The sequence below is a fragment of the Zootoca vivipara genome, chromosome 8, assembly GCF_963506605.1.
Source record: "Zootoca vivipara chromosome 8, rZooViv1.1, whole genome shotgun sequence".
In the NCBI taxonomy this organism is placed as follows: Eukaryota; Metazoa; Chordata; class Lepidosauria; order Squamata; family Lacertidae; genus Zootoca; species Zootoca vivipara.
The window spans coordinates 81607348-81626399 of NC_083283.1; the positions used below are offsets into that span (position 1 = coordinate 81607348).

The following is a 19052-nucleotide window of genomic DNA, read 5'->3' on the forward strand; positions in this document are numbered from 1 at the left end:
AGCATTCATCCTGATTGGATTGCAGCATGTTGATACATCTTCCGCTTAATTATTTCTTCAATGTACAAAACTGCTGTTAGAATATTCCTCTTTTCTTCCATTTTGGTAACCTCCCTACTTGTCTTACTTCATCATCCCCCAGGACTACAACACATAATAATTTGATGTAAAAAGTATTATTTGTCATCCTCTTGGTTCTGAAACTTTTATATATGATTCACTTTGACAGTGATTTCAATAATGTGGTGATTTTATGAGCAACAAAAAACTATTAACCACTTTAATGGGGCAGGTTTGTTTTTTTAAAGATTTTTTAATCATAATTTTTATTAGTTTTCAATTACAATCCAATAGTAGCCTCATTATAACAATACCAATTTATAATACAATTACCAATACCATTCTTATATAAAAAAAGATTAAACCAAATTATGTCACTGAGGTTTCATTTGGCAGACAATTCTTTTAAAGAAAAATGTATTTGTGTCACTTATGAGTATTGTCATATTTGTCTTGTTGCATAATAAAATAAAAAATAAATGCTTCAATAAGTCTTTATTTGCATTTAAAATATTAAAGACTTATTTCCCGGATGCTCTAAGTGGCTCAGAATGGTTAATTAGCATATTTATAGGAAGATAGGACAGGAATATTTGAAATATTTAATAAAAACTACATCAATAAAATACAATTTTAAACAGCGAAATTAATCCCTAAACAAAGAAGAAGAAGACCCGACCTATGCACAGCATGATAAGTAAACAGTATCTACTGACTTTCAGGTAGGTAGCCGTGTTGGTCTGAGTTGAAGCAAAATAAAAAAATTCCTTCAGTAGCACCTTAAAGACCAACTAAGTTTTTATTTTGGTATGAGCTTTCATGTGCATGCACACTTCTTCAGATACACTTGAAACAGAAGAGTCAGACCCTTATGTATATACAGAGGGTGGTGGGGTGGGTGGGAATGGGTGGTGGGCTGATAGGAGTGGTAAACCTGTTGATGGCTGTTAACGACTGCTGATGACTGCAATTGGTCCTGCGGGGAAAAAGCAAGGGCTGAGGCGCTAAAGAAAGCTCGATCATGCATAATGAGATAAGAATCCTATGTCTTTGTTCATCCCAGGTGGCTCCATGGTTTTAAGCTTGGTAATGAGTTCCAATTCAGAAACTTCTCTTTCCAGTCTGTTTCTGAAATTTTTCTGTAATAAAACAGCTGCTTTGAGATCTTGTACAGAATGTCCATGGAGCCACCTGGGATGAACAAAGACATTATTTGAAACACTTAAAACTACATATATTCCACCAAGCTGGTGAGCAGTAGTTTCTCCAAAATTCTGCCTGAGATTCATCATGACACTTTCCTGATTTCTGCATGTAAAAGACTTAAAGTATATGTCAGTAAGATGATGAACCCAAGTACAGTATTGTGAAAAATCATCACAATGACAAAATCCGCAAACAATTTGCAGCTGTCCGCTAGAGTGTAGAATTTTCAGCCTGCTCTCTTATTTACTTAATGTCCTAAAGGGTTAACAATTAGAAACCTCACACATGAGTTAAACTCAATGGGAGCATGAAACTGTTGACCACGGGTGTTATTTTCCTTATTCCAAGATAGAGAACTTCAAATTACAAAACAAAACGTAAGTATAAAGGAAAATCATAGAAAAGGAAGATAGAAAAGGAATTAATGAAAAAGAAATAAGAAGGGCTGCCAATTCTCTGTCTGCCAATTATGTATGTAACAATTATTCAAAATGTTCAGAATATGCACTCCAAGATAACATCTGGCTTTACTATTGTCCTGCTCTTTCTCCATCTGCTAGACGAAGGTTTTTCAATCTTCATTCCCAGTCCTCTCACATCTACCTCCCCCGCCCCAAAAAAAAGTCCAAAAGAAGCTCTTCATTTTTTTATTATCATTAAATGTCAGTCATAGTTCTTATCTGACCCAGTATGATGAATTTCTCTCCAAAGGTTCCAACAAATCCCAACAGTGTGGTAGTCCATAATTATTTATTATATCTTCACACCCAACTCCATATACTCCAGTCCCATTTCCTGTTGGCCATTATACTGTATCCTGATGAACGTCTTCTTCTGAGCATAAGAGGTTAATCCCTGATGCCCCGCTTGTCTCAAAAGGGAGCTTTGACAATCAAGATTTATGCCTTGGTTGCTTTTAATCACTGCATAATTATTTCTGCTGACAGAAGTGTCAACGGTCAATGACTAATCCACCATCTTCCTCCCCAGAAGTTCCCAGAACGTTGTTGTTTTTGTTTATTGCTACTTTATATATTTTTGTGTTTTTCTATTGTTATCCGCCCTGTGATCCTTGGAGGAACGATGGGTGTACAGTAATATAATAAATAACAATATTAGCATTAATAAATAATGCAACAAAGAATTCTATTTTCACAGAGGTTCTAGTCTATAATAAGTTCCCCTATTTCTAGAACAGGACTTCTATGTCCCTGCTATCATTCATAAATACAGTGGTGCCTCGCTTAATGAATGCCCTGCTTAACGAAATTTCCGCTTAACGAAAGGATTTTTCGAGCAGAGGTTGCCTCGCTAGACGAATTCGTTTTACGAAAAATTCGTCTAGTGAATCGCGGTTTCCCATAGGAATGCATTGAAATTCAATTAATGCGTTCCTATGGGCAAAAAAATTCAAAAAAAATTCAATGCATTCCTATGGGATTCGCTAGATGAATTTTTCGTTATAAGAAAAGGCCCGTGGAACGAAGGCACCACTGTAAATAAATAAATTTCTGAGCAAGGTTTCACACAGGTAACATCAGTGTCTTAACAGACTGTGCTTCATTCAGCACTCTCAAGTACAGTGGTGCCTCGCAAGACGAATTTAATTCGTTCCACGAGTCAATTTGTTTTGCGAAAAATTCATATTGCAAATTGCCTTTTCCCATAGGAATGCATTGAAATTTCTTTTTCTCTTTTTTTTGCCCATAGGAACGCATTAATTAAATTTCAATGCATTTCTATGGGAAACTGAGATTCACAAGACAAATTTTTCGCAAAATGAATTCGTCTTGCGAGTCACCATCAGATCGCCAAACGCATTCGTCTTGCGAAAAATTCGTCTTGCAGGGCATTCGTCTTGCGAGGTACCACTGTATTTGAAGTGGAACTGAGAGAAAGCACACACACAAACACACACACACACACACACACACACTGCAAATGTCTTTTTTAGCACAGAGCTCAGAATTTGATTCTATTTTCTGCACTTAGCAACCAATGAGCTGAGTAAATGTCCTCCTCTTGCTACGGGGGTGAGCAGAGAGTAGTGTAGTAGTTTGAGGGAATCCTGGAGCAAATGGCTTGGCCACCAGGGTCTCTGCAAGAGCGACAAAAAGGTTTGCCATTAAGATTTTAGCTAGAACTGCCCAACTGACTTCTCTTTCATTACTTAAATAGCAGCGACACTTAGCAGGCTCCTTTCAAAAGAGAGAAAAGGGTTCAAAAGCTGTTTGTTGTGCTGTGGCATCTGGCCTCTGCTGCTTCCAAGAAACACCCTAAGGGACATATCAAAACCCTTGAGCATTGCTAGAGTGCCTCCTGGCTGCTATTGAATCAGAGCATCTGCTTGCTCTTTTGTGGTTTTAAACTTCATATTTGTATAAATAGCAGATTAGTTTCTTTTGTCTTGGGATGAGGTTAAGGAGCTAGCTTTAAAAAAAAAAAACAGTTCTTTTGATTATGAAAAGCCAAACAAAGTTATGCTCTTAATACTGCTACCGTGACACCCCAAAACACATGTTTGTGATACCATCTTCTCCTCAGCTCTGTCGAGTGGATCTGCTCTCCAAAAAGAGGCAAACAAAGGATAGCCATTTCCCAACTGTAAACGGATTACAAGTGAAACAAAAATGCTCTGGAGGGTTCCTTTTGTTCCTCACAGAATGTATACAAATGAGTGGAAGGCCAAACAAAAAACTCAGATGACATTGCTGAAACAGAATTTGAAGTACAGGAAACAAGAGTAACATCATTAGAGTTAAAAGGATTTGATGATTTCGTGCCAGCGAAGCATGTGTGCTCCATTTGTTGCAAGTATATAAGGATAAGCTCACTGGAAGGACAGATCGTGAAGCTGAGGCTCCAATACTTTGGCCACCTCATGAGAGGAGAAGACTCCCTGGAAAAGACCCTGATGTTGGGAAAGATGGAGGGCACTAGGAGAAGGGGACGACAGAGGACGAGATGGTTGGACAGTGTTCTCGAAGCTACGAACATGAGTTTGAGCAAACTGCGGGAGGCAGTGCAAGACAGGAGTGCCTGGCGTGCTCTGGTCCATGGGGTCACGAAGTCGGACACGACTAAACGACTAAACAACAACAACATATAAGGATATTTGCTTGGGGGGGGAGAGCCATTTTGAAGCAAAAAACAAGCAGGAAACCATGTGGATAATCTAGGATCAACAACATCTCAGCAGTTTTCACTAGGACAGATTTGGGAGAGTGGTTGATATAATCCAAACTGGGTTTCAGCTGCTGTTGGGTTGGAAGACTCCCCTCATGGATGTATAAATTGCTATCTAAAAGCACTTGTCAGCGCCTGCTTTTCTACACAAATTATTCAACTAGCTTCGCAACGAAACCATCATAATGCACCAGTATCTCCAAAAGACCCATAGTGTTGGGCTACAGCAGACCTCTCTGGAGAAGACTTGTGGGCACAACAAATGAGTTCCTTCTTTGCCGTCTCCTCCTTGGCCTCACAATGTGCTCAAATATGAACCTCAAATATGATGAAGCTTATGAGAATCTTCTAAGAACTACAGTGGTGCCTTGACTTATGAATTTAATCCGTTCCAAAGGCACCTTCGTAGGTCGAAAAATTCTGTGGCAGGGGCTACGGAGGTGCCACCATAAATACGAACCAACCCTTTGGTCCTTTTTGCCTACAAAGTTGGCACTGTGCATTTATCAAGCTGCGTATTCCCTATTGCAGCCATCTCATTGGCCGCATGACCCTGGACAATGCATCTTGTTCTGTATGAGCTTAGCATCGGTGACTGAACTTTTTTCCACCAGAGACCACTTGAAAATTGCTGAGGGACTTGGCGGACCATATAATGTTTTTCTGTCTGTTGTAGAAATGGTACCACACCATCTAGGTCCTGTGTGATTTTTAACAGTACAGTGGTGCCTCGACTTACGAATTTAATCCATTCCGAAGGCACCTTCGTAGGTCGAAAAATTCATAAGTCAAAAAGCGCCATTGGAAACACGATTTTTTCCGTTTTCAATGCAAAATCGCAAGTCGAAGCAACCCCATCTAAAAATTCGTAAGACGAAAAAACCCTATCTAAAACCGCCGCAGTTTCCGTTCGGATGTCGAGAAATTCGTAAGCGTGTGGCCATTTGCCACATTCATAAGTCGAAAAATTCGGTTGTCGAGTTGTTTGTAAGTCGAGGTACCACTGTACATTGTTAAGGAGCTATGGATTGTATAAATCATACTCTAACATTAAAATGCATACGCTGACTACTAAATGTGTGGCAAATTTAGAGGATAGGCGACATAAAGAAGAAAACAACCGACAGAGCAAATAGCCAAAGAGATTCCATACAATCAGTAACTTTGCTACCATTTCAAACCTTGACATTTGCTTAGATTTAAAATCCAATTTTACAGCAGTAATAAATAAGGAATGATATAGGGCACTTTGAGTCCTAAAAGGCTAGCAGTGCTGGAAATTGATTTGCCATCAAGGCCAAGCAAACTATGTCCCAAGAGCGCTATAGAAAAACAAACCAGAAGTTGCACGCCATTTTAAAGCCTTTCCATTGTTCCATAGATTTTCCCTTTTAGGCTATAAAGTGAGCAAGCTGCTGCTGCATCGACAGAGGCTGGCGGACAAAAACTTTAAATGTACATCCAAAGGGGTGGAAATCACGTAACACAGAAGAATTATCCCCTAATACGTGATCATACAGTGCAGGCCGAGGTTCCTTTTAATGACTATTTATGGATGAAGTGGGGATTTCAATCCTCATCGCAAATTATGACTACAGAAGGGGTGATAGCCAACATTCCAGACCTTATGTATGTGGTGCTAGAGTTTATTTTGTCCTATGAAATTGATTTTAATGGATCTACTCAATTTTACACCAGCATATGATGTACAGCCGAAAGGTCTCAACACAGACTGTTGTCACCTTATGGAACCAGGTGATCAGCTGCAATAAACACTTTCAAAACCCTTCTGGTTGAATGGCTGTTTGGGATTTGAGTCTGCATGTGTTCGGACAAACCCATTGTTCTCTAAAAGGGTCTTCATTTGCCTCATCCTCTAATTCTTGAAGACTTAGTTTGGATAGAACACCAGCCTCTCATCTTTTCACCACACACACTGTTTCAGTTAGTCACTTCTGCTTTAGCTGCCCCATTTCCTGTGCTTTTAACTTGATATTATTTTAATAGTTTTTAGGTGGACAAATAGAATAGTATCCAGGGAGAAAACATTCAAGTGAACCCTCACCTGAAGTCATCATAGCTGCCAAGTCTCCCGTTTTCCCCGGGAAATCCCCGTTTTTCCAGCTGTTCCTAGCTGGAAAAAACGGATTTTTTTGTTTTTCCCCGGTTTATTCTGGCGCGGCGGCCATTTTGGAACTGGGCAGAGCATGCTCAGAAGCGACTTTTGATGATGCTCTGCCCAGTTCCAAAATGGCTGCAGTGCGACTTCTGGCGCGGCAGCGATTTTGGAACTGGGCAAAGCAGCATCAAAAGTCACTTCTGAGCATGCTCCGCCCAGTTCCAAAATGGCGGCAGCGCTACTTCCGTCCTGCTATTTCCGGCCCGGTCCCTTATTTCTCTGACAGCAACTTGGCAGGTATGGAAGTCATGGGCATAGCCAAGGGGAAGCAGGGAGGGGGAGCTCCCCCCAATAAATAAAAATCAATAAAAATGCATAGCTAACTGAGGTTCTCCCCCTCCCCCGCCTGCACAAAAGGCCTGTCCCCCCAACAAAAATCCTGGCTACACCCATGCCTGAAGTGGTTTTGCCCAGAAACAAATTTATCGACTCATTGAGAACTAGACAATTGCACAAACTAACCCACTGTCTACAATTAAGTAGCAATAAATCCCAGACCCAGGGTCAGGAATTTCAATATCATGAAACATTAATTTTTGAATGGGACATGTATTATATAATCACCACACCATGCTCACTTTTGGACTGTTACTTTCAAAATATAGCACTTAAATTATTACTGAATCAAACACCCTGAATTGATTTTAAAAAGGGGGGCTGAATCTAATAAAGACATGGTTCTCGCAGAATGACTTGTGTTTGCACAATACAACTTCCCTTTCTCTTCCCCTCACATTCTCCCTGCAAACATCAAACTTTGGAGGGTTGGGGGAAACCCCAGTACCGATCTGGGGCTGTGCAAGAGCAGAAGAACTTCCGTCGCACAAGTGAAAGTCATTCTGTGAGTGCAACAAATTAATTGGATACAACCCTAAAAGACCAGTAAATACAATTTCAAAAGTCCATTCTTTCTCAGATAGGTTGAACAGCCTGACCACTGTAGTCAATGCATCGGGAACCCCAAGTTTTGATTACTGCCACGGTTTCTATGTGGGGCTGCCCTTGGGCCTGGTTCAGAGGCTTCGGTTGATGCAAAATGCTGATGGGGGCACCGGGCCGGCAACGTGTAACACAACAGTTTGGGTAGAACACCATGTTTGGAACTTCAGGAACATGCCTTTCAGCTGCTCCATTTCTGGGGATGTTAAAGAGCCAAGATGTATTGCAGTAAATGCACAAAGTATAAAGGGGAGGTGTGCAATGCCAAGTACAGGAATGTGTGCAGGGAGAGGTGAGTGCTGCAGGAACCCATCATGGGACCGTTGCAGGTCGAGAGATTTCAACCTCCCTCGCGTTTCCTGCAGAAGACACTAGTGGAATGTCAAGCTACAGAGGCTACTACCGTGTGAAAAAGGTCTCAGTGAAGAGTGAATAAGAAAAGGGTTTCTCAAGGTCCAGTCACCTGATGGTGTTGGCAGATATCCGGGATTCAGATTTTTATAACGTCTCTATTTATAGCTGTACTTTCTTGTGTCAGCCTAACAACGCTCATCCTCTCTCTGCAGAAGCTCTTAGTCAATTTCAATTTCCCATGCTGCTCCTTGGCAGAATATTAGCAAAGGCTTCCATGTGGGGGTGGGGGGAAATAGCTTTGAAAAAATGTTAAATATATCTGTTATGAGGCTTCTCTTTCAGATTCAATGCAGAACAGGTCTTAGAGATTATTTAGCGACTTTAAGGATTCAAATTTCCCCAAGGGCTTTTGTCAGCTTCCACCAACTTTTAAGATGTACGGTGGATTAGATGGCTGTTAATACCAAGAGATTAAACACTTTCTTCACAATATTAAGAAAGGGAATCTATGCCTCTTTTGGGGGGGGGTGTTCTGGAAGCACACTGAAAAAAGAAGCATGCACCTTCAGAAAGCAATGAGACAATTCGGGTTCTAGAAAAAGCCATAAACCAGTGCAACAGATGTCAATGAAAATCTTACCCGTCACCAGCTGTTGTCCAGCCAGTCCCACTGGAACCATCCCCAGGTTATTCATTGCAGTTGCCCAAGCTGCTGGTTCAGTGACTGACATGTTAAGTTGCGAGGTATCGATAGCTATGCTGCCCACACCATCGGCTGCTGCAGGAGGGGGGGGGAACACCTTCTTAGTTTATAATCAAAGAAGCAAGGATGACAAGCTGCAAGTTAGCAAAATTATAAAAAATAATAATCTGCCCAATTCCTGCAGCGTAGACTTCTTGTTAGTCATTCTCTCCTGCTCATCTGTGGGGGAAAAACTTGCAGTACAGCAACCAACCAACAAAAACCAGTGCACAAAGAAACCTAATCCAATAAGGGCAAAGGTTCCTATGGAAACAAATTCCCAAGGACATTGATGTATTTGCAAGAATAACCAATTTAGACTGCTTTTCAGTTTCGCACCAAAATAAAGACATTAGCAAGGTGCCGGGCAAAAAGCGTCAGGTCAAGGCGGCAAATCCCAGGGAGATGCCACATTCTGATTAAGCACAGAAACACTGAACTCCAGCGCTGAGGCAATGAATAAAACCAAACACGAAACATCACTGATGATCACATGGAGGCGTTCACCTGTGGCCATGGTTCTAGAAGGTTTGTTCCACTTTCACTTCTTCACCTGTTACTGTTTTAACATCTTGAAATGGAAGCGCTCTTCATCCCTGGAATGGGAATGCTCTGGAAGAAAAAGAAAAGCAAACATTAAATATTGTTTTAAAATCTCTCTTCAAGGCAGATTGTGGTGGGTAGCCTTCCAATGGGTCTCAGTTGGGTCTCCAGAGCAGTTTTGACCACGCATCTTTCGAAGGCATCAGAAAGGATGTTAAAGCAACACACACACACACACCCCTTTGCTGCCTGAGAACAGAACAAATAGTGCTATATAATAACTTGTTTAATGCGCAGCCTCTGGGCTGAGCAACCTCTCAGCAGTTTACGTCTTATCAGCACCTGCACAGCCGCCTTAGCGAGCTGGCTTACACTGGATGGGCGGACTTGAGGCTACAAAAAAGTTAAATATTAATTGATACTGAAAGCTTGAAGAAAACTGTTGCCTGCTAAACACAGTGGGGGGGGCAGGGAAAACCACCTTGGGATAACTTTTAACATCCTTTAGAGTTAAGGAGGAATTAAAGAACCTTTTAATGAGGGTGAAAGAGGAGAGCGCAAAATATGGTCTGAAGCTCAACATCAAAAAAACTAAGATCATGGCCACTGGTCCCATCACCTCCTGGCAAATAGAAGGGGAAGAAATGGAGGCAGTGAGAGATTTCACTTTCTTGGGCTCCTTGATCACTGCAGATGGTGACAGCAGTCACGAAATTAAAAGATGCCTGCTTCTTGGGAGAAAAGCAATGACAAACCTAGACAGCATCTTAGAAAGCAGAGACATCCCCTTGCCAACAAAAGGTCCGTATAGTTAAAGCTATGGTTTTCCCAGTAGTGATGTATGGAAGTGAGAGCTGGACCATAAAGAAGGCTGATCGCCGAAGAATTGATACTTTTGAATTATGGTGCTGGAGGAGACTCTTGAGAGTCCCATGGACTGCAAGAAGATCAAACCTATCCATTCTGAAGGAAATCAGCCCTGAGTGCTCACTGGAAGGACAGATCCTGAAGCTGAGGCTCCAATACTTTGGCCACCTCATGAGAAGCGAAGACTCCCTGGAAATGACCCTGATGTTGGAAAAGATTGAGGGCACAAGGAGAAGGGGACGACAGAGGATGAGATGATTGGACAGTGTTCTCGAAGCTACAAACATGAGTTTGACCAAACTGCGGGAGGCAGTGGAAGACAGGAGTGCCTGGCGTGCTATGGTCCATGGGGTCACAAAGAGTCGGACACGACTAAACGACTAAACAACAACACCAACAGAGTTAAGGATAGGATGCCACACAATTGAAAGACGACCAGTTTATTATTAAATACGCTGGCATTCTAATAATATTTGTATTGCATCAGAATCTGCACAGTGCAGTCCCAGGCACATGCATCCAGTAGTAAACCCCACTGCATTTAACACTGGTGTACCTCCCCAATCCTTGCTTAGCTGGGTCCCATCCAGCCTTACTACTGAGCCTGGCAGATCTTAAGCCCTGGGGAAAAGGGTGGGGTGCAGAGCCGGCTCTACCATGTGCCTGGCTGAGGCAAACACTTCAGCAGCAGATCAGAGAGGGGCGGCAGATCAGGCTCTGAGCTCTCCTTCCTCTGGAACAGCGGTTGATTGGGAGGGGCAGGAGGAGGCAGCAGTGGAAGGGACCTGTGAAACAGTGTGGAGCTGAACTAGGTTCAAGCTGGAATCCCTTTGAACTTACTTCTGAGTAAGCCTGCATAGGATCAGGGCAGGCTGCGAATCCCTTTCAGCTCAGTAGGACTTGCAGCTGAGTAAGCATTCATAGGATCTGGCATGCAAGTCCCACTTAACTCTATATAGCAGGTCTTTTAAAAGCAACACGATCGGTTTGATAGAAGTGGATTGGGATCAATGGCTCTGCATCCTCAAAGGGATTCTCATCTTCATCCTACTTCCAGTCTGTCAAAAGAAAGCGGATGGATATTCTTGGAAGTTCAATTCAGGAGAAGATTTATTTATTTTCACTCCATTCTCCAAAGTACCAACTTGCAGCTACCGTTACACATTTTTCTTTTCCTTCAAGTGTCTCCTCAAATGCACCAACTCAGTAAAAAACCAAATCCACACACATTCTTCACCTGCAGCCTAAAGGAAGCCAGTGCAGCTGCATTTGCTCACATAGATGCCTTTGAGTCAAACTTACAAGGCTGGGGCAGAAAAATAGGTGACCTTGATATCAATTAAAGCATTTCAACTCCTGTTGATTTCAATGGAATAATTAAGCAAGCCGATCTTTAGCTGGAAAGTTCAGTCCAATCGCTGTATGTATTCTTTTTAACTGTTCTTTTTAATTATTATTACTATTAAAGGTTTTCTTGGTTTACAAAGATATGTGCAATGTCTCTCATAACATTTTTACAAATCAGTTTCATTTGTTGAGCCATTGGGAAGAAAGGGGGAAGAGAGGTAGATGGGGGGAGGGTGGGTGGGTGGTGGGATCGGGTGACGATGTTTCTATTTTGTGGGGGGTTTTTTGTCAGCATCACTTGTGTAGGTTCTCTGCTGTTCGCTTGTGTTCCAATTAGGGTTGCCAGACTCGATAGTGGACAGGACTTCTGTGCCTTTAATTGCCCTGCTCTCTTTTGAGTCTGGAAACCTTAAAGAGAAACCAGCAGACCCTCTGCTTGGAAATTAAACAAAGGGCCTGCTGGTTTCTCTTTAAGGTTTCCAGACTCAAAAGAGAGCAGGGCAATTAAAGGCACAGAAGTCCTGTCCTCTATTGAGTCTGGCAACCCTAGTTCCAATCCCTGTATGTCAGGCATCCCCAAACTGCGGCCCTCCAGATGTTTTGGCCTACAACTCCCATGATCCCTAGCTAACAGGACCAGTGGTTGGGGAAGATGGGAATTGTAGTCCAACACATCTGGAGGGCCGAAGTTTGGGGATGCCTGCTGTATGTATTGACTCTGTGGTAAGCTCCATTATGTTGAATTCGGTCTTACATGCGTGCTGAGGATTTCAGCTTTAGAGCTCCAACTTTCAGAGTGCTGTCCTGCAAACCTAATCCTGCCATTGGGTTAGTTTTGTATTTTTAATTTATCAGTCCCACTGGTTTTTGTCCCAAAGGCTACGTTTGTGGTGGGGCCATCAAGCTTTTTTGTATTATCATCTACCAACCAATTCTATGCACACTTTCTTGGGAGTAAGCGCCACTGAACATAAAGGGACGTTTTTTCTAAATAAGAGGGATGGAGTCAATCTTGTCTGAAAAATCATACCTGAATTCTCTTACACAGAAGCTCTTTCTCTGACCATAGAGGCGCAGAGAGTAGCAGGTGATCTTCAGTGTAGAGATAATGACACTTTACACATGCGTAATGCCATGCTTACCTAAATATGTGCTGTACAGATCCTATTGTTAGGGAAAGAGCAAGGCTCAAAATTGCAACCCAGCCAAGTCAATGTGACCCCAGTCGCTGCTGAGCTGATGTCTGGGGCTTAGGGTAAATGATCAAATGTTCCCCAGGTCAGCCTTGAAGTAAAGAATGACAAACCTTTGTAAATTAGGTACCTATATTTGTGGCAGAAAACTAAATCTGCATCAGCATGCCTGCAAGGGGAACACACTGTGGGAATGTAACCACCGTAAGCCAACAGCATGTTCTGTTTTAGGACAAGAGTCACAAACAGCGCGTTAGTTACTCTTTAAACAAACGTTCTACAGCTTTATGAATAAAGCATTTGGCCTGTAGCAAGAAATGCGGCAGAGCTCACAGCTTTTACCTTGCCGGTTTTTTATAGACAGCAAAGGCTTCAACCAAAGCTTTCGGGATGAAACGAAGACTCAAGGGTGCAATGGGGCTGTGTCTGCTGACAACCACAAGCCACGGTCTCAGTGGCCTATCCCCCTATCCTATTACTTCAACAGGCCAGAAGACTGGCAGGTGGCCACACTTTTGAGCTCTTGGTTGAGAGTTGGCAAGCCCAGTGTGAAACCAGAAAGTCTCCTTCATAAAGTGAAAAGGGAATATTCTGAATTTTCCAGGGTGAGGGCATTGACAGGTACTCAAATGATTCTGGGCACAGGGCCATGGAACAAAATTTCAGCCACTAATTTAGTTCAGGCTTTCAGAGATCAAAAAGAAAAAGAAATTGGCTCTTTTGCTGGCAGCCTGCTGAGGTATCAAGAAGATTTTCTGGGGCCAGTACAGTGGAACCTCGGTTTATGAACACCTCTGTTTATGAATTTTCGGTTTACGAACGCCGCGGACCCATCTGGAACGGATTAATTCACTTTCCATTACTTTCAATGAGAAAGTTCGCTTCAGTTTATGAATGCTTCAGTTTAAGTACTCCGCGGACCGTCTGGAACAGATTAATCCACTTTCCATTACTTTCAATGGGGAAGTTCGCTTCAGTTTATGAATGCTTCAGTTTATGAACAGACTTCCGGAACCAATTGTGTTCATAAACCGAGGTACCACTGTATAGTGTATGTGGATTGGGCCCTCTGCCCCGCCTGTAATCTATTGGCAACAACTGCTGCTTATGTACATACTAAATCTAAACAAAGTACCTCTGGGCAAATTAAGACGGCAAGTGGCTTTGTATAGCACCCACCTGCCCTGTTAAACAAAGTGTATAAATGCAAAATGGGAGAAGAGAGGATTGATCTGGAGCCCAGCACAGACATCCTGAGGCTCTGGCTCCCTTAACTCACCACCTAACAGCGCCTTTTGATTTAGGAAAGAGCCAATCTTTGGGTCTCCACTCACCTTATTATTGGCCCTTGAGGGATGAGATTCAGATTGGAAGTGGCAAAGCTGAAAGCCGTTTTTGTCCATCATAGCATCCCTAGGGAAATAGCTTCTAACCATGTTCCATTTGCAAGTAGCACGCATCAATTTGCCGGAGAATCATTATCATTATGACTCGCACAAGCTCAACCTACCCCCAATGGCCTAGCTAAGCACATGGCTATAGAGTCTTTGCCAATATTGTAATGTAGGCAACAGGTATGCACAATCTACAGAGAGTGTTCATAAGTTATGTGTTGATGTGTTGTTCTCAATTCCAGCAAAGCCCAACATGCTGTATGACTGCCCCAGTTTCTGAATAGAGCACTGATAATGTATATATAGGGGACCCAGGTGGTGCTGTGGGCTAAACCACTGAGCCTAGGTCGACAGTTCGAAGGTCGACAGTTCGAATCCCTGTGACGGGGTGAGCTCCCGCCGCTTGGTCCCAGCTCCTGCCAACCTAGCAGTTCGAAAGCACGTCAAAATGCAAGTAGATAAATAGGAACCGCTACAGCGGGAAGGTAAAACGGCGTTTCCATGTGCTGCTCTGGTTTGCCAGAAGCGGCTTTGCCATGCTGGCCACATGACCTGGAAGCTATACGCCGGCTCCCTCGGCCAATAATGCGAGATGAGCGCGCAACCCCAGAGTCGGTCACGACCATAGCTGCCAAGTTTTCCCTTTTCTCGCGAGGAAGCCTATTCAGCATAAGGGAAAATCCCTTTTGAAAAGGGATAACTTGGCAGCTATGGTCACGACTGGACCTAATGGTCAGGGGTCCCTTTACCTTTAATGTATATACAAGTCAAACTTCCTTCAAGAAGCAGAACACAGGAAGGCATAAAAAGTCTGAAAACAACAACCTCTAAGATAAATAGCTGTTGCCTTGAGTGCTCCTTTAAATATTATTCCAGCAGTATTTTAAACTAATTCCCAATCACTGTTAATTGCTGGATGCGCTTAACATGTGACAAATGTGCGGCTTTTTTCTTTTTTCTTTGGAGCATGCTGTCAGCTGCAGTCAGACTAAACCTGCATCTAAAAATAGCACAATTTGGAATTCCATAACACGATGCATTATGGAAGTCCAGTATAGTGATAACAAAAGCATATAAGCATATGCAGTACACAATCATCACCCAGAGGGAAGTAAGTTCCCTGCTGGTCGCTGTGCTGGTGATAAAAAAAAAAAAAACCCAAACAGATCCCGTCATTGCACATATACAAAATGCCACCATATCTCAACAACTATGTCTCCATTTTTCATTCTGCCTAGAAGTTGGTTCTAAAATGTGCATCACTCTCCAATCTTGAAGGTAAAGGATGCTCATTGAATAAATTATACTGCTTTCTCATTTAACACCCAAGAAGTCTGAACAGAACCCAGAGAGAAAAATACATTTCCCCCACTCACCCCAAACTCTCTTGAAACAATAATTTTGGAATATAAACCAGCAGGGGCTTTGCCGTGTACATTAGTGTCTCTTTACATGTATGTTTTCCATCAAGATTTCAAAAATTCTGGGCTAATGGCATACCTACAGTAACTAATATAACCCAAGCCAAGCATGTCAAATACCCTGATTTGCCACAAAACAAACAGAACACACTTGCCACAATCCAGTTTTATTTGTGCACCAGGTATACAGGCTACTGGAAGCAATGCTGTGCCTACGGATGGCATTCACATGTTCATCCTACTTATTCCAATGGGTCCCAATCCAGAGGTGGGAATTCTGGATGGAACAGCTATGAATAAATATGACTGCAGAAAACATAGCACTAGAATAGAAGAACCGTCAGGTGTTTATTTTCACCTGTTGGGAAAAATAGCTGTATTATTTTGCACCACCAGTGGCTGGATTTATGTTTTGATTCCATTTGAATGTTAACATTTTGGTTTATCTCTTTAGAGTTCCAAATACCGCTATACACACAAAAGCCTCTGTTAAAAAAATGGAAGGGAAAGGAAGGACTCCTGGTAAGAGATGGGTTGCACCTCACAGTGGGTGGCAATACTGTGTTTGTTAAGAGTCTCACAAACCTGATCAGGAGAACTTTAAACTGAATCCTAAGGGGTAAGGAGACATGGGAAAACCTGGTACTGGGGATAAGAGCGTCACTGATGCACAGAAAACTGAGGTGGTGCTCCAGAAACCTGCTAAAAGGCAGGAAACTAGAAGAAGGAAGCAACTAGAAAGAATGACTCATGGTTTCAGTTGTCTCTATACTAATACACAGAGAATGGGAAACAGGCAAGACAAATTAGAGCTTTTAATACAGGATGGCAAATATGATTTAGTAGACATTCTGAAATCTAGTGAGATGAAACTCATGACTGGGATGTTCAAACAGGAAGGGAGGAGGAGTCGCACTATATGTAAAGGATGAATACACTTATGAAGAGATCCAAGACCTGGAACATGGAAGGCAGATCAAGAGTATATAGGTAAAAGTTATAGGAGAGGGAGACAACAGAGACCTTACTCTGAGGGTCTGCTATAGACAGACTGAAGGCTTGGACGATGCCTTCCTAGGCCAGATTAATAATAGTAATAGTAACAATACTAATAGTACCACTCTATTCTCTAATAGCTGGTGGCTGCTGCCCAAAGGGACACCCATCATTGGGTTGTGTTGGCCTGGCAGCACCAGTCCGCAACACCACTGTGCCAGGTAAGGGCAAGCATACTTACATTCTCTCTTGCTTTAAGAATGCATACTCTATTTGAAATATGGTTGATTCACATTTTTTAAAAATTAACGAATGCACGGGGGCATTATATTCTGCAATACATACTTGCATGATCAGTAGCACATACCTACATCAGGATGAATAAATTAAGTAGAATTCTACATGTTGCTGTCAAATGTTTTTGAGCTTGTAGAGAAGCTCAAAATAGTAAATTTTCATATATATTTTTACTGCCTTTTTTCTTTTTTTACAAAAACAAGGCTACAACCCTGAGATCTGGGTGTCACTGTGCTCTAAGAAGTAGGTAAAATTTCACAACTGCCTCAGATATCACTTTTCTGTCCTGAGCCAAGCAGTCCTTTTCATTTCTCAAAATTCTTCTGAATGCTACAGAAACAAATCAAAACCCAGCAATGTTTATCCATCTCTAGAGAAAATTAGCTGAAGTAAAGGACATGTCATCCAACAACGAATCACAGTTAAAAGCTTAGGCTTAGACCAGGCATCCCCAAACTGTGGCCCTCCAGATTTTTTGGCCTACAACTCCCATGATCCCTAGCTAACAGGACCAGTGGTCAGGGATGATGGGAACTGTAGTCCAAAACATCTGGAGGGCTGAAGTTTGGGGATGCCTGGCTTAGACTAAAACTTAAAACAGTTTAAAAATGGAGAGGAGGGACTCACAAGTTGTCTGTATTTTTCCTATCCCTGGGTATGATTTTTTAAAAACTAAAATAAAATCTGGAACTTAATTATTCAGTGATTTAAGGTACCTCTTGCTGTCTCTCCTGTGAAGTGTTTACTCAGCAGCCGGATCTGCATATCACACGATGGATCCTGTTATGTGTTCCCTGCAGCACCTTCTCACTTTCTGCCACAGAGGCATCTCCCAAGAGCAATTGTCTAGCTAACATAAAAAGGCATTTCTCAGCTGCCAATGGCAAGCAACCGAGCTGCAAAGATCTCAGTAGCTCAGTGCTTATCTTCTTGGTATGCCTCTTACTTAAGCGTGCAAAGCTTCTTCTTCTCAGACAAAATCTGTATTTTTAAAAAATCATTACTTGTCATTTTACAGTTTGCTCAGGCTGCTGTTACTGGGCCTTCTGCAGGCTGCCTTTGCCTGGCATCCCATGAGCCAATGTTGGGCACACTGGTGAGACGAGGGCACTCCAACGGGAGGGCTTAGCTTTACCCCCTTAGCCTTTGTTTCTTCCTGTACTATTATGTGCGCACACCTCCAAATGGTAACCAGACTTAGCTAATCAGACTTTGCCTAGGCTAGCTATGCAGTTGATGTTTTCATATGCTTTAAGTTGGCTAGTCCTGCGCTTGATGCTCAAAAGCAGGCTCGCTATGTGCTGCTGCTGTATGGTAATTCTTGCTGTACACGAATAGTACATGCTGTACATGCGTAGTCTTTACCCCAAAATGTGCTTCTCGCTTCTGAATCACAAACAGCAGTTGCTCTTGGGCAGAATCTGCTGACAAACTAGAAGGGCCATCCCAACAGGGCTCTCTTGTGCTCTTACAACCCACTGATTCAGCCCCTTGTACACAGTGGCGTAGCAAGGTCAGGTGGTACCCGGTCGTATTATTATTATTTTGTCACCAGGGCCGTCCCTAGGTCAGGGGATGGCGCCTGGCCATCAGGGGCGCGGAAGGGGTGCCAAACACTGGAATCTGCCTCCGTGCGCCTATGGTGTTGAGCTGCTTCAGGCAGCTCTCCGGAGGCGCGCGGGGAGCACGAGCCTGGGGCCGCCTCTGTCTCAGTTTTTGAGCGGCTTCAGGCCGCTCTCCGGAGGCACGCAGGGAGCGCGAGTCTGGGGCTGCCTCCTCTGCGCCTCTCAGCTCCCTGCGCGCCCCTCCTGCCCGGCTCATTCACGGGGGGCGCCGGAGGGATCTTGGCGCCAGATATGGTTAAGACGGCCCTGTTTGTCACCCTCCCACATTGAAATTCCCCCTTCCTTCCTCCACCCCCCATCAAAGAAAGCTGTGCAGGCAGCTATCTAATGGAGCCTTTTTCCCCTCCCTCCCTCCCCCGTCAAAGAAAGCTGTGCCCTGCCATCCTCCAGCAGCCCGGGAGTGTGGGGGGCAATGGCGTGCAGCCTGCCTGTGACTCCCAAGCTTCCCCCAAGCTGTCAAAACAAAGGGGAGAAGGCCGCCGGCGAAGCAGAGCAGCTCCCCACCAGCTCGGGATAGGCTTGGGAGTCGCGGGCAGGTGGCGTGCCGTATGTCACCCCCTCGGTGTGTGTGCGCGGCCGCACTTGAAGGTTTGCTGCTGCTCATGAGGCAAGGCAGGGTCCCCACAAGGGCAGAACATGGGTGGGATGGGCAGGGAGAGCCTGGCTGATCACTGGGAAGGGAACACATCACGATGCAACTCAA

At 43.3% G+C, this 19052-nt stretch overlaps 1 protein-coding gene across 3 annotated transcripts in view; it reads right to left on the reverse strand.

The window, feature by feature from the left end:
- ENOX1 (ecto-NOX disulfide-thiol exchanger 1) overlaps positions 1–19052 on the reverse strand; it is a 270937-nt gene that overhangs the window by 99879 nt on the left and 152006 nt on the right. The window contains exons 1-3 of one of the 3 annotated variants that reach the window (XM_060278089.1): positions 10917–11424; positions 9174–9278; positions 8565–8702 (exon numbers count right to left, since the gene is read on the reverse strand). In XM_060278089.1, the coding sequence (XP_060134072.1) occupies positions 8565–8702; positions 9174–9183 (148 nt within the window). In that variant the 5' untranslated portion in view covers positions 9184–9278; positions 10917–11424. Of the gene's footprint in view, positions 1–8564; positions 8703–9173; positions 9279–10916; positions 11425–19052 lie in introns of those variants that run through there. The other 2 variants (XM_035103504.2, XM_035103500.2) reach the window with 2 other exon arrangements.